At 44.3% G+C, this 18974-nt stretch overlaps 1 protein-coding gene and 1 long non-coding RNA gene across 2 annotated transcripts; one reads left to right on the forward strand and one right to left on the reverse strand.

The window, feature by feature from the left end:
• Positions 1 to 4189: 4189 nt before the first annotated feature.
• On the reverse strand, positions 4190 to 11950 carry SLN (sarcolipin). Its single transcript, XM_053304248.1, has 2 exons — positions 11795 to 11950; positions 4190 to 4814 (listed from the first exon to the last, which is right to left on the reverse strand). The coding sequence occupies exon 2, from the start codon at positions 4721 to 4723 to the stop codon at positions 4628 to 4630; it is 96 nt and encodes a 31-aa protein (XP_053160223.1). The 5' UTR covers positions 4724 to 4814; positions 11795 to 11950; the 3' UTR covers positions 4190 to 4627.
• Positions 11951 to 13030: 1080 nt separating this feature from the next.
• LOC128351273 (uncharacterized) lies at positions 13031 to 18275 on the forward strand. Its single transcript, XR_008319681.1, has 3 exons — positions 13031 to 13296; positions 15870 to 15907; positions 17495 to 18275. It is a non-coding gene; the product is annotated as an uncharacterized LOC128351273 (long non-coding RNA).
• The last annotated feature ends 699 nt before the right edge of the window (positions 18276 to 18974 follow it).

An 18974-nucleotide genomic window follows, 5' to 3' on the forward strand; every position in this document is an offset into this window, starting at 1 on the left:
AGGGCTCTCAGTCTAAAAAGAAACATAAGATAGACACCAGCAACAGTCACTGGAGGTACTGTGCTGGGTGTGGATAGGGCCAGTTACTCTCCCCCTGCTAAATAAAGAGAATCACCATGGTAAAAGGTGCCTCTTTGCCCAGTTTGCAGGGGGCATTCTCATAGGGAGGAACAGGGGCGTAACAAGGCTGGAGTGGGCCCAGAGACAACATTTTAAAATGGGCCCCTCGCTGATACACACACACACTTTTCACATGTGACTTGCCTCGGGGGGGGCCTCGAGGCGTGGGGGGCCCCAGGCAGCCGCCTCCCCTTGCCTAATAGTAGTTACGCCCCTGGGGAGGAAAGTAAAAAAGGGCAGCCAGGAACACCACTGAAATTAAAATCTAACCTGAAAAATAAGAATCCAACTTGCATTCATTATTTAGTAGTTCAGGGTGGCCAATCATAAGAATAGTGGGGTGGGTGGGTGTAGGAAAGTTAAAAGGGCAGGAAAGGGCAGTAGACCTCCCCCTGCAGTGCAACTAGGAGCATCTATGCAATGGCTGACTGAGTGGACTGTAAGCCATCATGTCTAACCCTCTACATGGGGTTCCTGCCTATGTGACATGCTGGTTACCCAGATAAAAAGGCTCAAAACCAGAAAGAGCACAGGAATAATTCTGGGTTTAAAGGAGAGCCTTTCTCTATCTGACCTACAATTTTTAGATTAGACTACATTAGACTAGAGTCTAGACTAGTTTAATTTAGACTAGACTACGACTCCCATCATCCCTAGTTGCAATATGGGACGCCCGACAGCTGCAGTTCTTCTTTTCCATGCCAGTGGAGGAATCACAGCACGGACTCTTCTTGCATGTTCCCGATATTCTCATGTTACCTCAGCCACATGGAAAGGGGACTCCCAAGATGTTACATTAGCCTGTGCTAAGTGAGAGGGGTCACAACCTTGGCATTATACCCTCCACTCAGGAGAAGCTGCCACCGTTTCACTATTTTATACAGTTCCATTGCATTCCAAGGGCTTTACCTGAATCACTTCACCACCAGAGAAGTGTGAGGCATCTGTTTCCCTAGGTAATGTATGTATCCCTGGCAATTTAAGACGGAAAAGTCACATCTGTCATTCACATTCCATGCCTCTGTTTCTATCCCACTTGAGCAAGGCCTCCTGATCAGATCCCATCAGATCGTCTCACTGGCTTAAAAACATTTTTTCAGAGACAGCCAGGGGTAATAGAGCAACTGTTGTCGAGCCTCCACGGTCGTGTGCCAGACTTTTTGCTCCCTCTCAAGTGATGAAGAAACACTGAATGTTTGTCAGGTATTTCTTTTTGATCCAAAGGCTGCATGTTAATTGTGGACGTGGAAAATGGAGCACAGCTGTCTGGCACATTCCTGTGAGAGCCAAACAACTTGTGATAGGAGGCTGTGTATAATTTTACCCTGGTGATTTTATTCTTAACAGTAACAACAACAAAAACCAGCCATGGGAGGCAGAAGATCACCTGATGAGAAACAGCTGTTTTCTCTGTTCAAAATGGCTGTTTCCAGCTAGTTTTCTCCCCATGGGAGAAATGATATGAGAGCCATTCACGATTACAGTCTCTTGTGGCTGCTTTTCACTCTTAAAAAAAGTTGAGGCAAAATATGCACACACAAAAGGCAAAGTGGGTGGGTGGGAGAAAGTATCCATCAAATGTCAATTGACCTATGCAAGTAGTGCAGGTGCTACTGGTTGGGGGCATAAATTAGTAGTTGCTTACCTCCTCTAGGGTTACCAACATTCAATTGCCTGAATACAGGACACACGTGTGGGGGGGTGTCTTGGGGATGGGGTCATCTGTGGGTGGGGTCCTCCTAGAAGCCTGAGTAGCAATGCATTTGTAAAAACAATAACAAAACAAGCCCCACGATTTCACAAAGCTTCTTGTTCACACAGACCATCCCACGTAGACATAGAGCAAGTGTCAGGCAAAAAATTAAGAGAATCCCCCCGGTTTACACACACACACACTACATCCTCGCATCTTCCCCACTGAAAGCCTCACGGAAAGGCTTTTTTAGCTGCCAGAAGTGGTGAGTCGGTTAGCAGGCTTCAATCTGTAGGTCTACTTACATTTGATAAGTAAACAATGAGCATCTTGCAAAATGTAAATAATAGCAGGCAATTGCTCCGGCAAGTTTGCAGAGCAGCTGGGGCTTGTTTTGTGAACTTTGTTGTTTCTTTTATGTTATAATATGGACTTCATCCAGACTTCAAAGGCTCAATGCAAATGCATTGAGGGATGAGGGCGAGTCCCAGGCTCTGCCAATAATACGGGGAAAACAGCATCCTGTTCGGGACAAGAGATTTTTGACTCCGATACGGGACTTCCGTATCTGAGAGAATGTTGGGAACACTAACCTCCGCCCCGGCTGCACCTGCAAGCTGCTCCAGGCAGCAACATGCCACCCGGCACTCCCTGTGGCAGGGGATCAGCTCTGCCTCTCACTTGGCTTCTGCAGACCCGATCCCCCGATCCCGGCCACATGAGCGGTGCAGCCGATCCCCCATCACAGGGAGTGCTGGGCGGTGCACTGCTGCTTGGAACAGGTTGCAGGTGTGACTGGGGCGGAGGTAAGCACCTACTAATTTATGCTTAAAGGTGCCTCTTATCAACCCCCAGCGGTGCCCGCACTAGCTGCTACTGGACCTATACTAATATAGTTTGGTTAAATATATGTGGATTGCACAGCTCCCAGGAACATATTTTCAGGTGGCAGAGAAGGCTTCCTGGCGAAGGGGAGAGCATCATAAATTGCTGCTGATGCAATTGGTTGGGAGATTGTCTTAGGCTGCTCTCTCACACCACCAGTGCATCCAGTGCTGGATTTAGGCAAGAGATAAGTAAGCTACAGCTTCGGGACTCACATTATATAGGGCCTCTGGGTTTTGTTTTTTTAAAAGACTGAATTCCAAGTTTTACATAATTGGTTGAAAAATAAAGGAGAAAAGGAAAACACCTCTAAAACAAACATCGTTTTGGTGAGACAAAAATATACTTACATGGCTACGCAATTATTTATCATATTGCATTTATAATTCTGTGCAGAAATAACTGTAAGTTACATCAAAATGTCATTAGGTCAGGGCCTGTTCCCCCACCCACCCAGCCCCCAAAGGTCTGATCCTGGATCAGAATTTAATCCAAGATTAGTTTGATTCTGAGATCTTGTGATCCTGATATCAGTTTTGATCTGATCATGGTTTTTTAATGTGCTTTTCTTACAGGATCCTGGAATCAAGAGTAATTTTCAATCTTTAAGGCTAGAAAAACATTGAACTTTGGGCAGGAAACAATTGTTTACCTCCACAAGTATTTGAGTCCCCAGAATGGCCAGGCTTGATGAGAGGAAAGTTTTCATAAATGATAAGTAAGAAATCATAACGTATTTTAATTTAAAGGTATTTCTAATGCAAATAGGCTTATTTCAAGAAAACTGTTTTTGTTAGATTATTAGTTTTTTTGTGATATCGTTGCCAAGTATATATGAAAAAAATAAAGTTCTATTATTTCTATTTTCATTGTCCTTTTTGTTAAGTGCGTGGGTGGGTTTGGGTGTGTAATGCTGTGGGGCTTTTTAAGCTTAATATAGCCTAGGGCCTCAGCATAGCATGATCTGGCCCTCAATACATCCTTGCATTGTATGTCACCTGCTGTTCCCTTGAGCTTACAGTCGCCAAATTCAGATGTACTAGGAAACCAGAAACCCCTTCACCTCTGGTTTCCAAAGCTGCATGTCTGAACTGATGAAACCGGAGTTAAAGGCAAGAAGGGATGCACAATTTCCCTCCCCAAACTCCAATCTGAACTTTACCTCTGGTTCTGCAGTGCCAGCGTTGCATCCGAACACTGGCACCAGTTTTGGCTCCATGGATCCAGAGTTGAGGGAGGAAGCTCCTCCCTCCCTCTGGCTGGATTGGTTGTGTGAGGTGTCTTGTCAGGAAGGAAGCCCGCACAGGCAGCAACCCCAGCTCTCTGCAGTCTCACTGATGGCAGAGAGACAGCTCTTTCTAACATCCAAAAATGGACAGGAGAACGGGGGGAAGGGTCACGGAACTGGGAGTCAATTTTACCTGCAGTTCTGCATTATGTCTGAAGGCGGCCTCTGAGAACATCAAAAAGAAAATTAAGGAGAACAAGAAGTGCATCATATTTCCTTCTTTATTCAAATGACAGCAACAGTGGGTGAAAGAAGAGTCACCAAATTTCTTTCAGCCCAATTGATCTGAGTACACAGAGCTGAAACAATGAAAGCTGTACAACAGTGGTTAGTAAACCGACAGGCCTAGCACAAATGGATCTAGCAACCATGGCTCCAAATCAGGTGTATGCACTGATTCTTAGGGAGGGGGAGCACAAGATTCCATGCTTTTTAGATAAATTATTATAGAATAACGTACATCATCCTAGATCCATCTGAACATTTAGATGAGTATAGGCAGGAGGTATTTTAGAGTAAAAAATATACATTATGGTATTTCCACGCAGAGCCAAAGATGTTGGGCATACAAAGGCACGTTCCTCTACATCCATCTCCAAGCACGCATCCTTCAATGACTCCAGGGAGTTTGCAAGAGTCTTTCAGTCTTGGTAAGACTTCACCAGAAGCCACATGAGTAGCACCGTTATCAGCACAATCATGAAATTGAGGAAGAGCTCTTGTGCGGACCGATCCATGGCCAGGAACAGAGAAGGGCAGGGCAGAGGCCAATGAAGGGAAATGGAGGGAGATGCTCTCAGTTGTCCTTGAGATCAACTTTGTCCTCTCCTAAAGAACAAGAAAAACCCCAACAAAACTAGATGTGTGAAAGATCAGAAGCCTGCTGCAGATCTATTTATATAGCTATAAGTAAATGTTATTTCTATTACTAACCTTTACTGCATGCAGGAGATAAAAAAAGGCAGCGGGCATCTCTAACAGCTTATCACCTTCTTCAATTTCTCCTGTGTGACAGGCTCTGTTCTCAGCATCACCTCCCCCCTCCCCGCTGCCCCCCCAATCTATCCCTCATGGCAAGCAATCTTGGGCATCCCATTTGGATTTGCAATTACTTTGCTAAAACATTGAACACTTTTATTTACGGTTCTTGAGAGGTGAACTCCACCGAAAGCTGCATTTGGGGAAATAATGCATGATTAAAATGGTAACATCCATTTGTATGCTTCTTTGATAAGAAAAGACTTTGTTGCTCCCTTAAATATATTTTCAGGATTATCTGCAATGCAAGTACGAGTCTAGCAGAGCTTGTAATAGCAAAGTGCTCTGGCTGACATATAGCACAATGGTATGTCAACCTAGTAACTTTGCAAGCACGCAAGTCATGCAAGTTGGGCAAATGCAAAATCTGTGGAAGTGATGTTACCTGAAAGTAAGCCCATTATTTCCAATGGGCATACTCGCATGTAACCTCACTCCCACAAATTTTGCATTTGCTCAGTTTGTGTAACTTGTGCAACTTGTGTGTGTGCAAAGTTACTCAGCCGATGTACTATTGCATAATATGTCAGCCACTAACTATATCAACGTACTGCAATTGCAAAGTGCTTTAATCCCACTTCTGTGCCAGTTTGGAGAAGTCCCCTTCTTCTTTGATCCAATTTTTGTGCACAAATGGGGAAAGTCCCATTCTGAAGAAGGGGCCACATGACCTGAGAAAACACCATGCTCACCTTGTTACTTCAGTTGTGAGTGTTGGGCAGTGGCATAGCAAGAATGCCAATGGCCCCTGTCTAGCCTGCCGCCTCCAGCCCCTGCCACCCCAGCCACACCACCTGCATCTGACATCAGATGCCCCAGCGCCTGATGTCAGATGCAGGGGGTGTGGCCACATTAGCAAACAGGGCCACACGCCCTGTTTGGAAGTAAAATTCAGTTGGTACCACATTTGCAGCCTGGCCAGGATGGCTTCTCCCTGCTTGCAAAGGCAGGGAGAGGTGTTCCCGGCCAGGCTGGGAGCCCAGCGCTGACTGAAACTTCTCAAAAACAGAGCCACGCAGGGAGAAGCCATCCTGGCCAGGCTGCAAACACATTGATGGCCAGATTTTCTTCCAAATGGGATGCTTGGCCCCATTTGCTAATGTGGCCACACCCCCGGCACCTGGTGCAGGGGTGTGGCTGGGGCTCCATGTGCAGCCCCTGGGGCATGAAAGCCAGGGTTCGTTGAACCTATTCACTCAATGGAGGCTACCCTGGTGTTGGGATATGCAACACCTGCAGCTTCGCAAGTTTGCATGCAATCTGCTATACAGCCAGAGGGGGCACTATAGCTTCTTCTGTATTGGTTGGGCTAGCTAGGAGTTTCTGTTCTTCTTGTTCCTGTTTCTTTGTGTATGAGTCAACAAGTTCTGCACTGACCTCTTAGTGCCTTTGTCTCCCAAGTAAAGTTCTCTTAAAAACCTTCCTCTGTTATTTGTTTTGTACTCCACACGGACAGAACACACTCTGCAACAGTGAGGAGCATAGTCCATACTATGCGGTCATTGTCTCATTGCACTGAGAACGTTTCTAAGAGGAAACCAGACAGGTGGTGCAATGCTGTCTATGCCAACCCAACATTTCCCTGGGGGCTGCTGCTGCAGTAGGAGCAACCAAGCCATCTGCCCGCCTCATACAGCCTCTCCTTTTCAAATGTTTACAGTGTTGGAGACGGAGTTCCAGTGCATCGACCTTTTGCACCAACTCTAGGAGGGTTTCTTCACCTTGGGCCCTCACATGTTGTTGGACTACAACTCCCATAATCCTCAGCCACAAAGGCCATGTCTGGGGATGATGGGAGTTGTAGTCCAACAACATCTGGGGACCCAAGGTTAAGAAACCCTGAATTATAGTATCCTAACGACCACAACTGGGAGTAGAGATAGTGAGTAAGGGTCTCCCTAGTTGTTCTACCTGTCTCTACTCTATGACCCCTAATTGGACTCCTCAGGTATTTCATGTGAGAGTCAGATCCCCTTCCTTTCCTCTTAGAGAGCAGATGGAAACATATCTCTCTCCCCTTACCTTTTCATTATGTAGTTCTATAGATTTGGATTAGGTCTTTCCTATCCAAAGTGTACGTCACCAATAAATACTTAGTATTTAGTTCTACAGGATGTCTCCATGTGTCTTCTCTAAATTGCTGCAACACCTAACATCTGCATTCTACTCTGAAACTGGAGTGGGTGGCTTCTTTAATGCTCTGCTAATTAACTGGGGGGTAAAAATTACAACCCGCAACATACAGAGCAACATAGGTCGGAGCCACAAAGAGGGATCAAGCACATCACAAAAAGAACAGCCCCAGGAAAGGAACCACCTCATGAAAATGGTTCCACACAGTTCTGGTAGCCATTTAAGAACTGACCACACAGTACGCCAGTCACTTAAAAACTAATCTCATGGTAGCTCCAACTTCTTGGTATATTCCTAAAGTATTGCCTCTGGCCATGCAGTGAGGCAATTATTACCTAAAATGGCTTGAAAATCTAGGGTAGGGATTCTCAGCGTTGGGTCCCCAGATGTTTTTGGACTTCAACTCCCAAAATCCCCAACCAAAGGCCACTGGAGCTGGGAATTATGGGAGTTGAAGTCCAGTAACCTCTGGGGACCTAATGTTGAGAATCCCTGATCTAGGGAAGCAAGGGGAGAGGAGAGCTGGTCTTGTGGTAGCAAGCATGACTTGTCCCCATAGCTAAGCAGGGTCTGCCCTGGTTGCATCTGAATGGGAGACTTGATGTGTGAGCACTGCAAGATATTCCCCTCAGGGGATGAAGCCACTCTGGGAAGAGCAGAAGGCTTCAAGTTCCCTCCCTGACATCTCCAAGATAGGGCTGAGAGAGATTCCTGCCTGCAACCTTGGAGAAGCCGCGGCCAGTCTGTGTAGACAGTACTGAGCTAGACAGACCGATGGTCTGATTCAGTATATGGCAGCTTCCTGTGTTCCTATGTGGTTTCCCTGCACCTGCCTCCCCCATTCTGTTTCAGAAATCTAACATGTGGGAAACAGCTCATCATCCATAAATGCACTTTGCCCCTTCTGTGCCCCCCTCAAGGTTTTTTTTTCTGGGGCTGCCACTGTATAGGTATCATCTGGATGAGTACATGGGAGTAGGAAAACTCATTTCCACCCAACTGTCATTTTTCTTAGCAAATACTGACACAGAGTGGTTATAACTTATGATTGGGTTGATCAGTGGCAGGGGTTCTCAAACCTGGGTCCCCATATGTTGTTGAACTACAACTCCCATCATCCTCAGTCTTTGACCATTGTGGCTGTGTAGGTTTGGGGATCCATGTTCAGGAAAACCCCAACTTTTAGACTTGACCAATGAAATTCCTGAACATGGGGATTGTCATAGGAAAACAGAGGCCGAGAGCTCGGTGGTAGCTCATGCTTTAGATCTGGAAAGTTCCTACATATAGTTCTTGGCACCTCTGGGGGAAAGATCTCGGATATCAGTGCTGGAAAAGATGGACCACAGAGGGTGGTGCCAGGAAGCCCAGCTAGAGGGACCAATGGTTTGCTCTGCATAAGCCAACTCCCTATATACTAAATCCTACCTTCTGTATTACATTCTGGGCTCTTTCCAAGCTCCTTGTGCTTATCATTGCCAAAAGCAAACTAAAGCATCTCGTCCTTGGCTCATTGCTCTACTAGGGGGCAATTCCAAGGGTAAAGGAATCGGGCTTGTTACCATTTTTTAAATTACTGTAGCCATAAGCAAATTTTCAGGTTGATATGTAGACTCACTGGCAAGATAACATCTCCTATAAGGCCATATTTTTACAAAATCTTTACATGTTATAGAGTCTGAAATGTGCAAAATGCATCAGTAATGGAATCAAAAATTATGTCCAAAACTTCTGATTCCGTGATCAGTTTATTCTGAATGTTTCTATAATATTTAAGGCTTTTGTAAAAAGATGGCCTTATAGTAAGAGATGTATTCTTACCAGTAGGTGTATATAATATCAGCTTAAAAATGTGTTTATGGCTACAATCATAGAAGAAGTGGTGACGTGCCTGATCCATTACTCTTGGAATTGTCCTTGGGTAGAAAGGTACACTAACAACAAAGTAAAACCTTGAACTTACACAGATGTGCTTATTGGGAACTGAAGATCCTGGGGACTGCCACAGCACATATCAGATGGTATATCACCTGAATGTGTGTATACACACACACACACGCGTCTTGATACAGTGTTTTGTTAAGGTTCTTCATCCTGTCCATTAGCTTAAGCCCTGGGGCATCCGCTGAAATAGATTGTGGATGAGCCAGTAAACTACCTTTCATTAAGTGTTTGTGTCAATGCTCTAATTAAGGAAATGGTTTTGAGGAAGGATGTGCCCACATATATAACACCAAAATAGCAAACATTTGATAGCTACAAAAGTGTCTGCAGAGGATTTTAATCAAAGCAGACTATTCTCATTGCACTTCGTGCTCTTGTTGATGTCAGTTAAGAAATGCAATGCCAATTATTGCAGTGATTGCATCTCTGTCTTTTAATCCCCTCATAAATTAACACTAAACATCCAGCTTGGAAAGAATCATTGGAACACAGGAAGCTGCCATATACTGAGTCAGACCACTGGTCTATGTAGTTCAGTATTGTCTTCACAGACTGGCAGCAGCTTCTCCAAGGCTGCAGGCAGGAATCTCTCTAAGCCCTATCTTGGAGAAGCCAGAGAGGGAACTTGAAAGAGCAGTTCCATCCCCTGAGAGGGATATCTTCCAGTGCTCAAACTTCTGGTCTCCCATTCAAATGCAATCAGGGCAGACCCTGCTTAGCTACGGGAACAAGTCATGCTTGCTACCACAGGACCAGCTCTCCCATTAAGGAAAGGATCTCTCTCCCATTTAAGGAAAGGAGATCTCTCTCTCTCTCACACACACACACACACTCGCACATAATCTTCAGACGCACATGTGGTTATTCCTCAGGAGCTCACTGGTTATTAAGAAGTATAAGGATAATGTCTATATAATGTTATGAGATGCAAGTACATTATATAATGTTATAATGCACTATATGTTTTTGCGATTGAATCTTGAATATATGCAAGATAATGGCTTCTAATCTTGCTACGGATCTTTTCTCTCCCACCCTTAAAAACTTTAAATACTCACTCCTGGTCATAGGTCTTCTGGATGCTTTTCCAGTCATTGGCATAAACCACAATTTAAGTGATTCCTATTAGACTTTTTCTAAAAGAACACTTATCTAAGGATATTTTAGTCTATACATACTGAAAAGCCATGACAATGTTTTATAGCTATTCTTAGAAGGTAAATTGAAAAGATTATTTGGGCTCTGCAGTTTCAACATACTGCCACCCCCTTACAGATTACACTATCAATTTCCAAAATGCTTTGAGCACTACACAATTTCATTTCGCTGACCACCACCAGTCTGAGTGTTTTTTTCATACCTTTATTTAATATTTCAAACTCGGGTAAGACATAGATAAAGAGATTGGTGCCTTAAATGGGACTTAGTCCCAATGGTGTGTACACAGGAAGATTGCTTGACACTAAAAGTACTATGATAAGATGGTTATAGTAGTCCTGTGAGTATTATGCACTAATCTAATTTAATCAAATAGCGTTGCTAATAATACTATCTGGCCGTTTGCATTTAAATGAAGTGTTTGCACAATCACTCAAGAGCACTCCTGAGCAAACACACAAAATTGCACATTCACAGTTCACATAATGTTATGTTTGCACAAGAGCACTCTTGCACAGTTGCACAGGTGCTTTGCTGAAATGCAAACGGAAGTTTGTGTTACTTTGTCACTTGGACAATAACAAATATTTTAAAAGTGGGTTTTTTTTAAAGCACTCAAAACACTATACAGACATAATTCTTACAAACAACTCTGCAAGATACAGTATGCCAATATATTGCTATCCCTCTTTTGCAGGTGGAAGACCCAAGCTGAGAGATGGTAGCTTGCCAAAAGCTACAGACTGGATTAATAGGTGAGCTTAGATATGACAGAATATATGATTGTAACGGCCTTTGGAGGTCTTCCAGTTTAACACCCTACTCAGTGTAGGATTGATCCTGCTCAGTGCATTTGTTACACAGCCCATCCTTTATCCATCATGCTACACAAGCTCTATGTAATAATGAATCCATATGGTTTCACAAATACTATACTGCCTTTGGTTCTAGGAGTCCTGAGTTCACATCTCCCACAGTCATAGATTAAAGGTGGGCCTGATCAATTTACTTTCTCTCAGCCTCAGTTCCTGATCTGTAAAATGGGGATAATAGGACCTGACAAGTTGACAGCGAGAATTGATAAAACACTGGCTCACATCCAGATTAAATTACTTGATAATCCTATTCCAGAGTTACTCTAAAGGACTACTAAATGTCAGTAGAACTTCCACTAGTATAGTCAGTCAGTATGTCAGCCACTGAAAGTAAAGCACTAGGTACAGTAAAACGGTAGTCCTGCCCAGTTATGGATGGTAAGCCATGCTGAGATCAATATAAGTGAATATGCATGTGCATCTACTGGTGCTCTGAATTACAGTAAATATGTGATATAAATTATTAGTAATATAGTCAAAACTGGGAAAATACACTGCAGCTTGTTAGAACCAGAAGAATCAATCTAGAAGTTTTTCTCATAAGCACATAAAGCCAATATTTCACATCCCTTTTAAATGTTAGGTTACTCCCACTTTCTGAATGCTCATTTATGTTTCCTGTCATCTTCTCTCAAACATTAAACATATATCTTGCTCTACCTGTGATGGAGCCCAGGGCTTCAGCCTGTGGTACCCAATGCCTCCTCCTCAGCTTCTCCTCATCTCCCAGTGCAGTCTGGATCCCCAGTTCCTCTGCTGGGACTAAAGTAGTCAGAGGGAGGAGAGCAATGAGGATATTGGCAACAAAAGTGATGATGTCACCAGCAGCATATTTAAGAGGGGCTAGGCTGATGGGCAGCACTCAGTTCAGGCTATTTATGCTTGGCGGGGGGGCAGATGGCAGGCATGGATATGTATTGATTTACATATTACCTTTGGATTCCTTCCTGCCGTTGGTTGTAAGAATGCCCCAAAATTCTTGACTGGGCAAAAGTCCTTCTAGATTTTTTTTTACAGTTTTTTTTTCTGCAACACAGCAGTGAGTGTATAGGCTTATCCACAAAAGGAAAGTGGTCCGGAATTGTCCGGAATGTCCTTTGGGATCAAGGCGAGATTTTTATCAGCCTTTGGACAACTGAATGGATTCCAGATTCTACGAAGTTTACATGACATGTGCAGCCACCTGTTGCTGTCTTGCATCCTTGTTACAGTCGTCCCTTTCGCTCCTCGTGTTTCTATATGTTTAATCCAAGCTTGAACAGCAGGGACAAGGTAAACTTTGTACTGAAGGATGGAGTAATATAGTATGATTGTAATATGCAAACAAAGGGAATCTGAGATTTACTTTTCCATGTACCAGTTAGGCGGCTCACTGTTTCCCTCATGCTCCGATCCTTAATCGATTTCCTCAGGTGCTTATTCTATTAACATAGTAATTGTAATAAATGGCTATTTTTGTCAAGTGTGGAGAAATATATTTGTAGCAAATATGGATTTGAAAAAATAGAAGCTGTTTCAATGGGGATTCCTCTTATACTCCATCTCTGGTTGACATACAGACTAAATTACTCTTGGATAGAATCTTAGTCTGGATGTCACCCATTAAAACAGAAAGAACAAATAGTTCAGGCTGAACATGTACTCTTGGATCCATCAAGTCATCCACATGTTCACATACAGTTGTAGGGGAATTCTAGAGACCATCCATGAAGTACGTCATACATAAAGAGGAGGGAAGAAGTAGCAAAGATGAGAAACAGGAGAGGTTGGCCATTGGCTAAAATGGGCCATAGTATGAAAAGGAGGAGGCAGCTTAAAAGGTTCTTGACGTACTTTATGGATGATCTCCTAGTTCCTCAATTGCCATTTGTCTGAGGAGCCGTCTTGTCTGAGAAGCTCTCCAACCACTCTTCTTAAGAGATACAAGGGTACTGAGCAGATGTTTTAGCTCCCAATAAAGGACAGAATACGTTTGCATGGTCACTGCACATTCAAACTTGTAACTTTAAACTGAAGGGCTCCCAAACTGCCAAAGATGATTCACTCCTCCCTTTAATTCAATGACTTACGAAGAACCTAGAGAGATGGGGCCTGTGGCTGACCTACCATCTACAGCCTAATTCTGCTCAGCTTGGGAGAGGAAGAGATTTCTGTATGTTCAGGTAAGGAGCTGGGAGCATGGAAAGGAGTTGAGATAGGAGGGAATAACAGAGGCTGGAGGCAGAGGTGCTCTTACCCCTGGACTACCAGGCCAATGTCCAGGGCCTCCACAACCCCTGGAGGGCCCCCCAAGTCCTCTTTAGTCTGTTCCAGGTGGGTGGTTGCTGTGCCGCTAGCCCGTGCTGTGCCATGTGGCCGGGCGTGACTATGACCTGTGCCGGACGGCCAAGTGTGACCTCTGCTTTAGAGGATGGAGGAGAAATATTGGGATGGGAATATGTTACGTTGCATGTTGAAATTTTTCTGCGAATGCATATTTGCATAAATCGGCCTGTTTTACATTCTTACATTCTTGCGAGTTCAGTTGCTGTTTGTGCCCTCAAGAACCCACATGTTAAAAATACTGTGTGTGTCATGGTGTGCATGTGTGTGTAGGGGAGTGATGCTTAACTTGTGGGGGGTGGGGGGCTCCAAAGGTCCAGTCTCCAAAATTAACTAGGTGCACCTCTGGCTGGAGGTATGCATAACTGTTATACAACAAGCTGGTGAGTGGGGAAAACTGAAACCAGAGTTTAGAGAGGCCATGGCACATGAATGAGAAATGTGGAGTAAAATAATTTGGTTGGTAGCAGAGGCGTAACTATAGGGGGGGCAGGGGGGGCACGTGCCCCGGGCGCCATCTTTTCTGGTCACGTGGGGGGCGCCGCCATGACAATTTTTTTTTAATTTTTTAAAAAATTTTTGTTAATACAAATGTTTCCTGCTCAGTGCAGCAGCGCTGCAGCAGTCAAGGGAGTGCATCGGCGCCCCCTTCCCCACGAGCGGTCCCTTCCGCACTGCCCTAGCCCCCCCCCCATTGCTTTGCTGGCACCTGGCGGCCAGTCAGTGGCCTGGCTTGGCGGCGGCGGCGGCGGGCGCTTGTGAGGAAAAACCTAAGTATAATATAGTATGTTGGGAGGGCGGGGGGGGGCGCCATTTCAGTGCTTGCCCCGGGCACCGTTTTCCCTAGTTACGCCTCTGGGGTAGACACGTAAGCAGAGGTTAGAGTTTCATACCCAGGCCATATCTCCAATATAGCATTGTTTACCATTATAGCGCAGTTCAGGCATTATGCTGTATGTGCACACAGGTGTCTGTAGATATATACATCTTTTGTGTGAATGGCTGTATATGTGTTCACTTTTAAAGCGTTCCTGGGTACAGGTCCCTCAAATGCATAGTGCATTGAACATAGCATGTGCACAGCCACATGTGTACAGATCTATTTGAACATGTGTACACGGTGCACATATTGTACATACATTGAACATAAAGTGACTAGGGATTATATTAGCGACTAGGGATTATATTACATACTGAATCAGACCATTGGTCCTTCTAGCTTACTATTGACTACAACACTGACAGACAGCAGCCCTCGTGGTTTTCAGAAGGGTATTTCCCAGCCCTATTAAAAGCCAGCATGGTGTAGTGGTTAGAGTGCTGGACTAGGACTGGGGAGACCCGAGTTCAAATTCCCATTCAGCCATGATACTTGATGGGTGACTCTGGGCCAGTCACTTCTCTCTCAGCCTAACCTACTTCACAGGGTTGTTGTGAGGAGAAACTTAAGCACGTAGTACACTGCTCTGGGCTCCTTGGAGGAAGAGCAGGATATAAAATGTAAAACAAAATAATTTTATATATATATATATATATATATATATATATATATATATATATATATGCCTGGGATTTTCTGAATGCAAAGCAGGAGCCCATCCACTGAGCTTACAGTCCTTTCCCATGTTATTTTAGCAATTAACAAAATGACCCTAAAAGCCTTTCTATGTTCATGAAGTCAAAACATTTTAAAAATAATTTCAGTCTCTGTTTTTATTTTCTCTCTCTCTCTCATTATTTTCTTTTTCATACTGCTTGAGATTTTTTATTATTCCATTTTTGCTGCTGTTTTAAGAAGACAACCTATTTCAGGACTCCAGTTCCACAAAGCAGGCATTATTTGGAGCCCCCACCAAATGCAATGTCTAAAAATGAAACAGAACAATGAAATCCTCTGCATGGATGATGCACACTCAAATTCCTAATTGTGTTCGGGACCTCATCTGTCCTCCATAATTTCAGTGAATAATATCACTTCTAATAGGCTAGATGAATCATTGTATATCTTTCCCCCCAGATGTAGGCATTGCTTCAAATACTGTCTTAGACGTTACTTACTTTTCTTCCTCCATGGAGTGCTGTGACCTGATCCAGCTAGGGTAGGAACATAGGAATATAGAAGCTGCCTTATCCCTACCAAGTCAGACCATCGGTCCATCTAGCTCAGTTCCTGCCTGGCAGTGGCTTCTCCAAGGTTTCAGGCAGGAGTCTCTCCCAGCCTTATCTTGGAAATGTCAGGGAGGAAACTTGGAATTTCCTGCATGCAAGCAGGCAGATGCCTAATGGAGTTGCCCTCCCTCCTGGCCAATATCAGTGGCAGCTCTGTTTGTTGCGTGAGATCCATGTATATCAGTTATTTACATTATCTATTTACATTTATTTGAAACACTTTTATTTTGCTTCTCTCTCCTAGGGTTGCGTCAACCCTCCAGGATCAGCATCCATCTCCAGGTGACCATTGAAAGGAGATCTTAGTGGCTTTCTATTGTGAAAAATGTTGAGAGCACAACCTGCTTCAAAGTCAGGAAGATGATGGGGACATGTCAGTAGAATGTCAGGAACCTGTCAGCAGGCATGTCATCTGAAGCCTCCCAAGTCTGGTTCCCATGTCACACTACCAAGATTCTCCTGACTTCTGTGACCAAGATTTGGGTGATAGAAGCTGAGAGAGAGAATCTTGGTAATGCGATAGGCTAATTCCAGGTTCAGAGCAACAGCAGGAGAAAGGGCGTGCCCTCACCTCTTGCCGGTGGGCTTTCCAGACAGAGTCATCTGGTGGGAAACAGGATGCTGGATGCAACAAGCCTTGGGCCTGATCCTGCAGGGCTGTATTATGTTCTTATGCAGCGTGGCATGGGGACCAGACTTAAGTGGTGTAGGATATATGTTCTGTCTCTTTAAGATTAGGTTGTGTTTGGTTGGGTGTGGCTTAGCTTTCTGTTTTCTAAATGCAAGCTGCCCAGAGTTTGTTGCAGTCTTGTCTGAATAAAGAAGGTTTCTAAACCTACTTTGTCTCCTGCTCCTTCAGGCCCAAGGTTAGGCCAGCAAAGTGACTGGCTGTGTGAGTGTGCTAACAGCCTTACCTAGGGGTAGGGGTGGATTAACACATAGGCAATATAGGCACTTGCCTACGGCGGCAAATTTCGAGAGGCAGCAAATCTTGGGGGTAGTGGGAAGTTAAATTTGTTTTTAATACCTTTTAAAACCACCGCTGCATGGCGGCAGTGCAGCAGAGATGGCGGCAAGAGCTCCTAGTGGGCCCGCCTGCCTCCCAAATTATGACAGGTCAGACCGTCTTCACGCATGGGGTAGAATGGTGGCAGAGATGGCGGCAAGAGCTCCTCATCCCATGGGCCCACCTGCCTCCCAAATGACAGGTTGAGTTGGTTTTAGCCCCTTTTGGGCTTCTGCACACCCCAAATGGGCCAAAAATGGCCTGACCTGTCATGATTTGGGAGGCAGGGGGGCCCACTAGGAGCCCTTGCTGCCATCCCCACTGTGCTACCGCCACACAGCGGCCGTTTAAAAAGGTATTAAAAGGTATTTGCTTATGGGTGGCAAAAAGCTTAATTCGCCCCTGCCTAGGGGAAGATTCTACAGGTAGCTTCAAACAACATATGTGCCAGACAGGAGTGTACACTCTCAGTTCCAGACATTTTACTGGCATGTTTCCATCTTCCTGACTTCTGGTGGGTTGCAGGAATTCACCCTGGAAAAAATATATTGGGGGGGAAATCTCCTGCAATAGTTTCAGTTAGAGTCGACAGCCCTGCTCCCACCCACTGTTCAAGGTGGCACAATGAAATAATAAAATCACAATAAAGCAACAAATAATAACCTTTTTTTTTAAAAGGCAGTAAATCTGGCAGAGAAGATAGCAACAGAAGAAATAGCGGGGCGGAGGTGGGGGAGCAGGGGGAAAGGCAGCATTGTCCACCTTTCCATCTAGCAAAAGTAAAGCAACACAAACTTGTTAACCATAAAATCACAATAAAACAACATATAATGACCATTTTCCTTTTCTTAAAAAAAAAAAAGGAAGGAATCTGGCAGCGAAAATGACAACAGAAATCACTGATTTTTTAAAAGTAGGGAAATAGTCTATCTGATTTTGAAGAAGCAAGATAGAAAAAGTATTGATGCTTTTGAACTTTAGTGCTGAGAAGACTTTTGAGGATACCACGGACAGCCAGGAAAACAAACAAACGGATCATGGAACAAATCATTCTAGAATTTTCACTTGAGGCACAAATGACCAGGCTCAAACCATCATAACTTTGGACACATGATGTGAAGACCCAGCTCCTTTGAGAAGTCCATAATGCTGGGGAAAGTTGAAGGAAAGAGAAGAAGAGGAAAACCCGCAGCAAGGTGGATACTCAATTAGGACAGCAATGAATGCACCACTAAGGCCAGATCATCCTGGAAGACAGATCATCCTGCAGAGAATCTATTTATGTGGTCACTAAGAGTCGACACAGACTTGATGGCACTTAATCAATCAATCAATCAATCAATCAGGGGAACAGTCAGCATCAGAACAAATGTGTTAGCCAAGCAAATTCTTGTAACACAAGCAGCTAGTTATTCAGATACTATACACAGCCGCTTAATTTTATTCCAGTTTGAAGCTTGGTTCATTGAAAGCTTGTCCTGCACGATTGGAATGAAGTAAATTTCCCCAATTCCTAAGCATTCCAGTGAGGCAGAGTGCAAAACTTACCAGTGGGTTGCTTATATGTAGCACATACATCAGAGATGCGACACTGGCATAAACTCAGTTTGTTTTCATATTGCCAGGTGAAACTTTTGAGCTGGACATCTGGAATTCTGTAATCTTAGAATGACTTACGGCTGTATCATTTGAGACTTGTTATGTCAGATGCTGGATGAGATTAAACAGTTAAGGTCATCATTGCTAAACCTTCACAGACTTCTCATGTAGAGGGGAATTAGCTAATACATTTGACAACCAAGATGATCAGGGGCCTGGAGCATCTTGCTTATGAGGCTAGGCTATAGCATCTGGGGCTCTTTAGTTTGGAAAACAGGTGACTAAGGGGAGACACGATCGAGGTAAATAAAATTATGCATGGAATAAAGAAAGTGGAAAGAGAGGAATTTTTCTCTCTCACACACAACACTAGAACCAGTTTCAGTTTCCCATGAAACTGAAGGATGGGAAATTTAGGACCGACAAAAAGAAGTACTTCTTCACACAGCACATAATAAACTTATGGAATTCTCTGCCACAGGATGTGGTGATGGCCACTAGCTTGGATGGCTTTAAAAAGGGCTTAGACAAAGTCATGGAGGACAAGTCTATCAATGGCTACTAGTCTGGGGGCTATAGGCCACCTCCAGCCTCAGAAGCATGATGCCACTTAATACCAGTTGCAGGGGATCAACGGCAGGAGAGGGGGCAAGCCATCACTATCTGCCTGTAGGCTTCTTGGAGGCATCTGGTGGGCCACTGTGTGAAACACGATGCTGGACTAGATGGGCCTCCCTTAAGCCT

The sequence above is a fragment of the Hemicordylus capensis genome, chromosome 3 (assembly GCF_027244095.1).
Source record: "Hemicordylus capensis ecotype Gifberg chromosome 3, rHemCap1.1.pri, whole genome shotgun sequence".
NCBI classification, from domain to species: domain Eukaryota; kingdom Metazoa; phylum Chordata; class Lepidosauria; order Squamata; family Cordylidae; genus Hemicordylus; species Hemicordylus capensis.